Source organism: Condylura cristata, unplaced genomic scaffold (assembly GCF_000260355.1).
Source record: "Condylura cristata isolate star-nosed mole 26May11 unplaced genomic scaffold, ConCri1.0 scaffold00001, whole genome shotgun sequence".
Classification (NCBI taxonomy): domain Eukaryota; kingdom Metazoa; phylum Chordata; class Mammalia; order Eulipotyphla; family Talpidae; genus Condylura; species Condylura cristata.
The window spans coordinates 53,007,909-53,016,982 of NW_004567102.1; the positions used below are offsets into that span (position 1 = coordinate 53,007,909).

Here is a 9,074-nt window from a genome sequence, read left to right on the forward strand (position 1 = left end):
AAAAAAAAAATAGATTTATTGGCTCTCCCTGGTGGTGCACAGCACTATGAAGCTATTGTAGCCACTGAAGCATGAGTTTGATCCCCAGTCAGGGAGGTGACCCACATGGCATGGCAGACTTCTCCTGACCTGCCCACTGCTCCCCTCGGCTGTATATTTCAGTCCATCTACCTGTTCTGCTCCCCACTCTATGTGGTGAATCCTCTTACACACTCCCCCCCGCCCCCCACATCTCTGTCCCAGTTCTGTATGCATAAAGAAGTAAATTTTTTAGAAAAATAATAGATTTATTCATTTTTGTGTAGAAGAATTGGGGTATAGACAGATGTGGGGTGTGAGAGGATCTACTAGAGATAGAGTAGGAAGCAAAACAGGCACATTTACTGAAATACACTGCTATGGAGGGCAGCAGGAGACACAAGCGAGGTCTGCTGTACCATGTGTGGGTTAGCTCCCTGGCCAGGGAACTAACTCAGGCTATAGCAGTGATAATGGTGAATCTTAACCCAGGGCCTCCAGGGAGGCCCCAGAATTATTATTGACTGCAACAGTGCTACTACAACAGTTTGAGCTACTAAGAAGAGGACGAAATCTCAAGAATGATGTTTCCTATTGATTATGTTGCCTGCCTTTGACAGTTCTTTCTAAAATAGGTGGAGTGAACTTTTATGTTCACTTGTATAACATTTTCTTAGTTAAATGCTATTCCTGTATACCCATTTCAGTTTTCATAATTGTAAAATGAGGGGATCAGATTTGATGTTGGCCTTTAATTTGCTACCCTCACAACATTAGCCAAGTTAGTTTCTGACTGTTGTTAACTGGAGATTTTTCTTTAAATTATTGTTTTAAAAAGGAAACTTTATGTTCCTGCCATAAATGGAAAGTGATATATGATTAAATAAATAATGCATAATTTATATCTGCTTGTGTATCAGTCAGAATCACCTCATTTGCCACCAATGCCAGATATCCACACCATGGGAAACAGCCTACTTATTACCCTCTTGTTATGTGTTGGTTGTAACCATTTGTGGTTTTCTTTTCTTTATTTTTCTTTTTTCCTTTGTTCATATAATTGAGATTTCTTGTTAGAATTTCTTGTTTGTTGCTTCCCCTGTCCACAATTAAACAATGACTATTTTGGTTGGTTGTTTTTTTGTTTTTTTTTAAACATCTTGTGGATATTTTAGTCATTTCTGTAGTCATTTGCTAGTCTTCTAGATTTAAATTTTATGCCTTAATTTACATTAAGAAATGAATATCTATCATAAATATGATGTGCTCCTGTGCTGAGCATTGGTTTTCAATACTGAAAAGTACCATTATTCAGGAATCAGTTTTTGTGTGACCATCTTTTTAGATAAGCATTGGTACAAAATGGAGCAGCTTTTTAGAATGCAGCTCTTTGAAACTGAATTTTAAATGTGTGTTAGTCTTTTTCTTTAGATTTCTTCAGAGGCCCCACAGTATCAAATATCCGCCTGGCTGGTTTAGAGTATGTTCTGCACTTCACTGCACTGAATGGGAAGATTTACTTTCGAAGCTATAAGTAAGTGCATTTCTTAGCATGTTTTTGTTAATTTCCGGGGTTAGCATTTTAGTGTGACTGTTTTATAGAGTTCAAACTTACTATTGGTATCAGGCTAGAAGTTTGTTTTGGAGAGTGTGCAGAGTAGCAGTGGCAACAGCTTCGTGCTGCCCTCCCAAGCCTGTCATTCCTCTGCTAAATTTTCCTTCTGAACCCTACTTTTCTAGGTCACCAGAGCATCTAATTTATGCTCCACTTTTTCTGAGCTCAGAATACTAATCAGTCTTGACCCTTCCTGGTTTTATATAGTAGTTCCTTATTTTTCTTGACCCGATTTTAGAGCACTAAGTCGCAGTTCTGTTAGACCAACCAAAGCAAATCTCAAAACCCAGTCTGAAAAATGGAGTCTGAAAGGAAGAAGATTCGGTAACTAGATTCCTTTTACCTTCCTTCTGTCACGTCAGTCTCTACTTCTTCCTCTACCACAAGATATAAATTAATCCTTATAAGCTGATTTTTTGTAGTCGTTAAAAAATTTAATGACATCCTTCTAATGAGGTAAGTGAATTTTTTTTCTTTATAAAGTGTTGTCACTGCTGATTGGAGTCCACATTTAAGTGGAGAACCCATTAACTTCCACAGACTGCCTTTCTTTATATACTGAATTCAGACTGACCCATGCTGAGCTTTTGACATGGCAGTGCAGTCCAGGAGACAACAAACCAGCATCTTCTGGGCAGTAGTGCTGTTTGTGCAAACATTGTGGACTTCAGCATTACATCCATGGTTTTTAATTTTGTTTTTTTCCTTCGTATGATTACAGGGAAATACATGGTTGACCAGATTTTTGTTCAGTGAGCATTTAAATGAAAGTAAATATTTACCTCTGTGGTCAATAATTTCCATCTTTATCTCATCTATATTAAGTTGAAACTAACTAGTTCTTTTTGCCATATAATTACAACCAGAATTTCTTTCTCTTTTCTTCTTGTTTGAATAATCATAAGCAAAATACAATACAATATCCACATGATTACAGTATGTAATTTTAATTAGTCATTTTAGGTAGTTGAACTTCATTAGTCTGTTCTTTGACTTTCCTAAATTGACGTCGGGGGTTTTTAAGAATATATTATATTGTGATATAGGTGACTCCTATGTAGAGAACAAGAAATAAAAGATGGTAAGTGGGCATAATAGGTAGAAAGAGTTAAAAGATACGAACTTCCAGCCATGAAGTAAGTCAGTCAAGTGAATATAACGTACAGTATGGTCACTATATTTAATGCTGTATTACATATCTGAAAATTGCTAAGAAAATAACTTTTTAAATATTTTAAATTCTTTTGATTTGCCACTGGTATATAGTAATATAAAAGTTTTTGGGAAACACCTTTTTACCTCTAAGTGGATACATATCTCACTGTAACCATGAGATCTTAAAAGTTCTTCTCACAAGAAAAAGAACAGTTTTATCAATATATGGTGATGTATAATTTACAAGATGCATTTTGATGATCATTTTGTTGTTTATACAGGCTTCTGTTTTATTACTTAAACTCCTTGTCTGGGATCTTTCTAACATATGCTGATACTTTATTTCTGAATATTTCTCCCCCTAAAGCCTAATCAATGCCATAGCAAAGGCTTATATGGTAATTACACAAATTCAAAGTACAATTTGAACAAGAGTGGTAACGTCACTCTTCTCAAGAAGTAGGCAAATAATATTTAAAGATATACCAAAATTATCAGTTAACATCTAATAGCCTAAGCTCATTTGAGAGATAAGTAACTGGACTCTGTTTGTCTCTCTATCTTGTACCACATCACCCTGCAGACTGACAGCAGTTTTGACTTAAAACCTGTAAGGGTGAGAAAAGAAAGAAAGAGAAGTTGGGATTTGAGATGGACATTAGCTATCTGATGGGAATTTTTGCTTAACTGGAGGTAGTTGAATTGACATGTCTATCTTTATGGGAGGAAAGTGCAGTGTGTGTGAATGGGATGAGAGTAAACCAGTATGAGAGTGCGCATATATATGTAGTGATTCATGTTTATAGATGTTTCATAAGCATAGCATGATCCCTCAAATCATCTATAAGTTTTCTATTAATACATTTCCTCTCTGAGAAAGAGTAAAGGATTGATAATAATACCTAAGATCTAGAATTCACTGTTAAAATTTCATGAAGAGAAAGGATATAATTTCATCTGCATCGACAATATGGCAAATAGCAACAAATATAGTTCTTTGGAAATAATCTTAAATTTATATACACTCAAAAAGGTATATTACTAGAAGATACTTGCATACATGGGAAGATACTTTTGAGGAGTTTTGCTACATAGAGTGGTACTTAGTGATTGGAATCCACAAGGCATGCCCTAACCTGTTCTATATTGATGTTTTCCATTTAATTGCAAATTAGCATTTTAAATGTAGAGAAAGTGAAAATTGATACATAATTTTCTGGATATTTAAAGTTATCTACTGAACATGTCTTTTTTTTTTTTTTTTTTCAAAGATTTATTTATTTGTGCATGCAGAACTGGGGTACAGGCCAGAGCCTCAGGGGCAGCGAGAGGCTTCACCAGAGAGAGTGGGGGGAGCAAAACAGGCAGATCTACTAAGTACACTACTGAGGGGAGCAGCGGGTGGGCCGGGAGAGGTCTGCCACGCCATGTGGTCACCTCTGGGGCAGGCGGGAATCGAACTCATGTTGCAGTGGCTTTAGCTTCTTAGTGCTGTGCTTTAACCTGCTGCGCCACCAAGGAGGGCCCCCACTCTATCTTTGATAGGTTTCCAGATCCAGAGCTCTTTGGACGTATGGTATCCAGAAAGTCATAGTTTTGTTATTTAATATTTTTTTGTTTATTCTGATCTATTGAGGTGAGTGAATTTCTGAACTTTAGGGGAAAGATGATACTGAATAAATCTTAGAGAAGTAAGAATTTGTTAATTATATAAAAAAAGTCTCAAAGATATTTTAAATTATTTTTATACTTTTGTAGATGTGTAAATAAAATAAGGTCACAGGATTTCATTTCTTAGAATTGTCTATCATGTCAACAAGAGTGTATATTTTTATTTTTAAAAATACAGAAATCAAAGTATATACTTGGCTTAAATGCAAGAAGTTTAGCCTTTTTAAACTTTTTATTCATTATATGGCATAACATATGTTATGAACAATGTTTGGAGAGAGATGGAGCTTTTATCACTGTCAAAACAGTATTTCTTCTTTCCTATTTCATAAAGGTTGCTATTGAAGAAATCTGGTTGCAGAACACCACGGATTGAATTGGAAGAGATGGGGCCCTCATTGGATCTGGTTGTGAGGAGGACACATCTGGCATCAGATGACCTTTATAAGTTATCTATGAAAATGCCAAAAGCCCTCAAGGTATGTAATTTGCAAATTAGTGCCACATTTCCGTGTTTCTTCCACTCTTCTTTCTAAAATAGATTTGCATGGTATTATATTAAAACCCAGATACATAAAGAAAGAGAGCCACTCAAAAGTATAATGATTCATATAGTTCAGAAATAAGGTAGATGTTTGTTTTTGTTTTTTAAAGATTATTTATTTATGCATACAGAACTGGGGTACAGGCCAGAGGTGTGGAGGATGAAAGGATTCACCAGAGACAGAGTGGGGAGCAGAACAGGCAGATGGACAGAGATACACTGCTGAGGGGAGCAGCAGGTGAGACAGGAGAAGTCTGCTGCGCCATGTTGGTCACCACCATGTCTGGATATCAAACTCATGCTGAAGCAGCTGCAGCTAGCTTCATAGTGCTGTGCTTTAACCCCTTGCACCATTAGGGAGGGCCCAGAAATGAAGTATAGTTTGAGGTATGCTTGAGAACTTTATGGCAGCCAAAGCTGAGCATTGTGAAGAGATATAGAGTACAGAATGAATAACATACTTTTATAAAATATGTTTTTATTTTTGAATTAGTTTTATTTATTTTGAGATTTATTTATGCATACAGAACTGGGGTAGAGGCCAGAGGTGAGAGCATTCACCAGAGACAGAGTAGGGAGCAGAACAGGCAGATTGACAAAGTACACTGCTGAGAGGAACAGCTGGTGAGACAGGAGAGGTCTGCCACGCCATGTGGATCACTGCCAGCCTGCAGTGCTGCATCCTAACACATTGTGCCACCAGTGAGGGCCCATGAATGATTTTTAAAAACACATAGAAACGGCATATTTAGACTATCATTAAAAATTGTAGTGATTGGGCCCTCTCTGGTGGCGCAGTGGGTTAAAGCACAGCATTAGGAATCTAAAGCCACTTCAGTATGAGTTCGAACCCCACCGGCCCCAGAGGTGATCCACATGGCACAGCAGACCTCTCCTGACCCGCCCACTGCTCCCCTCAGTAGTGTACTTCGGCAGTCAGCCTGCTCTGCTCCCTACTCTGCTGTCTCTGGTGAACCCTTTCACTGCCCCTGCACCTTTGGCCTGTACCCCAGTTCTGTATGCAAAAATAAATAAATCTTTAAAAATAAAAAAATTGAAGTGATTGTTACAATTTCCTTAAGCTAAACAGAGAAAAGTTTTCCATGTAAAGCAGTGGTTAATGTATTCTATTGTGTTGCTTCTTAAACTGTACTCAAAATTGTCTGGAAATTGTCAATAAAACAGCACCCATTTCTTTTGACTTGCCTGTCTTCTTCTTGACTTACCTGTCTTCTCTTGACTAACTTGTCATCTTTGAGCCAGTTACTCATGATTGCAAGTGTTGAATGGTTTTTACTCTAAAAACCAAAGGAAACCACAAGGCCCATGAAGAATTCAATAGTAATTGTTGTTACACTTTATATCACTTGAAAATAGATAATGCTCTAATAGATAATGAGTAATCTTGCCTGTTAGAATGTTTTGCTTTTATGAATTTGATAGTGTATTGTATGTTTTAATTTATGGGCCCTAAAGTTTTCTATGTGGTTGTAGTAGGTCATTGTAATATACATTTTCATTGCTCTGCGCATAGCTTGTTTCCTCCTACTTAAACACTAATCTGATTTCCAACTGAAGACCTGACCAAAAAAAAAAAAAAAATGCTGAACCTCATGTCTCACTGTAGCCCTACTAAATTAGAATTAGAACGATTTCCAAATGTTTTATATGTATATTTATGTTTGAGAAGAAAAGTCTAAAGGATGCAAGCTAACATTTTAAGGGCAACCACTAGTAGAAATTGTTAGTACGGTTGGTTTGATGTTGTTAGATATGCCACTGAGAGATCATTAAATATATGTATTCTTGTTTCATAGCCAAAGAAAAAGAAAAATATCTCCCATGATACTTTTGGTACAACTTACGGAAGAATTCATATGCAGAAGCAAGACCTAAGCAAACTGCAAACCAGGAAAATGAAGGGGTTGAAGAAACGACCTGCAGAAAGAATAACAGAAGACCCGGAGGAAAAATCAAAGAGAGTTAAAAAAAATTGATGGAACTTAACAAATAACTACCTTATTATTGTAATCCATTTGCCTAAGAGAATTATCAAGCCTCATTTCAGAATTTCTTAAATTTTATTGGATATTTTTATAACTTGATCATTTACCTAAGCTATATATTATGAATAGTAATGTACTAGTATCAGATTGAAAGTAAGTCTTGTACTTAAAATATTACAAGTACACCTTGGTGTGCATTTTCTGTCTAAATTTCCTTCTACCTACGTACCCCAAGTCCCAATATCTCATTCTGTGGTTAAGTGAGAAAGCAGCCATTGATGGTTGTTTTTTAATTAATTGTTTTTTTGTATGTGGGGGGTGCAAAATGGACATTTCCTTAATTTGTAATTAATTATAAACCAGCCAGCCAAACTGGTTAGTGTTACCATGATGCAGCCAAATACAAAGCAACTTTCTAAAAATATTAGCATAATAAACAATTAAGGGTCCTACAAAATAGCAAATGGGGAAGAGGTAATCACAAAACATCCACTGAGTTTAATTAAGCCTCCCAATCCTAGAAAATATAAATAATCATTACTTCTTGGGCTTTTACTTCCTACTGTTAAGGTTAGAGTCTAGATTCTACAGATACTCAAACAAAGATTACATCTATCTATGTATAGCAGAGACACTTTTATCATGTTGCCCAGAAGAGCCAAGACTGTGGAAATCTGATTAGATTTCAATCATTCCTCCCAGCTAAGGCAATGGGTATGCGGAGAAGCAGTGTACCCTGGTAGGGATAAAGGATTCTAAAAGAAGGAAAGTCCCAAGACTATTATTATAGCCACTGCCCAAATTTAGCTTGAGTAATACACCCATTTTCACAGATCTTCAGACTGTGTGTTCATGGAGTAATTTGGGAATAAGTCCATGATTTTCTGGGTAATAAAATACTCAGCAGTCTCCTGTATTGTATTATGGCTTTCCCCTAGTCTCCAAGCAGGCATTTGTATTTTATGTGTAAGGGGGGAAGAAAGATCTAGTAATTCATATTCTGTCATTTGCAAAAAACAGACAGTAGTTGAGGAGCCACTGGGGGAATCAGCTGTGATGAGTTCATCCGCCTTCCCCAATGTCTGTACCCTAGTATCTAAAGCAATGGGTCTTACACACCAGCCACTTTACAGGAAGGACCCTGTCACTGCTTAGCCCCTCTTTAGCAGAAAGATCCATTTTAGCCGTTACTACATGGCAACTTCTATGACTTTACCATAAAGATGACCCATTTCTATATGTGGGACTTTGTCATAAAGATGGTTTTTGAGGTTTTAATAACCCTCTTATTTGAGATTTGATAACACATCCTTCTGGTCCCTGTGTGAATTTTATCTCTGATAGTAAGTATGTGCATCTACTTCACTAAACAAAGTGATGATGAAATGTAATTTAAAGAAATGTTGAAAAGTCTTGTCATTGTCAGAACTATTTGGAGTCCTTGATCCATTGTCTCTTATGTTTTGTTCAAGTTTTCTTAAACTTTAGAACACACTATATGTATATTAGAAAACAGTCATTCCAGGGTCCCCAAGTGCTATCAAGCTGAAATCAGCTACTGCAGCATGAGTTCCATCCCCAGCGAGGAGCTGACCCTCATGGCACAGCAGACCTCTCCTGTCTCACCTGCTCCCCTGAACAGTGTATTTCAGTAGATTTGCCTGTTCTGCTCCCCACTTTGTCTCTGGTAAGTCCTTTCACCCCTGCACCGCTGATGTAGACCCCAGTTCATATATAAATAAAAAGATAAAATTTTAAAAACAATCCACTAGAGGTGCGAAATTGCCTATCTTTTAATTTTTTTTAAGATTTATTTATTTATGCTTACAGAATTAGGGTGCAGGCCAGAGGTTTGGTGGGTGAGTAGATTCACCAGAGACAGAGTGAGGAGCAGAACAGGCAGATCTACTGAAATACACTGCTGAGGGGAGCAGCAGGTGGGCCTGGAGAGGTCTGCCACGCCATGTGGGTCAGCTCCCTTGTCAGAGATGGAACTCATGTTGCAGTGGCTTCAGAGAGCTATATAGTGTGGTGTTTTAACCCATTGCACCACCAGGGAGAGCCC

At 37.2% G+C, this 9,074-nt stretch overlaps 1 protein-coding gene across 1 annotated transcript in view; it reads left to right on the plus strand.

Annotated features, from left to right (window-relative positions):
* Positions 1 to 7,919, plus strand: part of RPF2 (ribosome production factor 2 homolog (S. cerevisiae)) — a 26,740-nt gene extending 18,821 nt beyond the window's left edge. The window contains exons 8-10 of the mRNA XM_004673771.2: positions 1,450 to 1,552; positions 4,794 to 4,938; positions 6,821 to 7,919. Of these exons, the coding sequence (XP_004673828.1) occupies positions 1,450 to 1,552; positions 4,794 to 4,938; positions 6,821 to 7,000 (428 nt within the window). The 3' untranslated portion in view covers positions 7,001 to 7,919. The remainder of the gene's footprint in view (positions 1 to 1,449; positions 1,553 to 4,793; positions 4,939 to 6,820) is intronic.
* Positions 7,920 to 9,074: the final 1,155 nt, after the last annotated feature.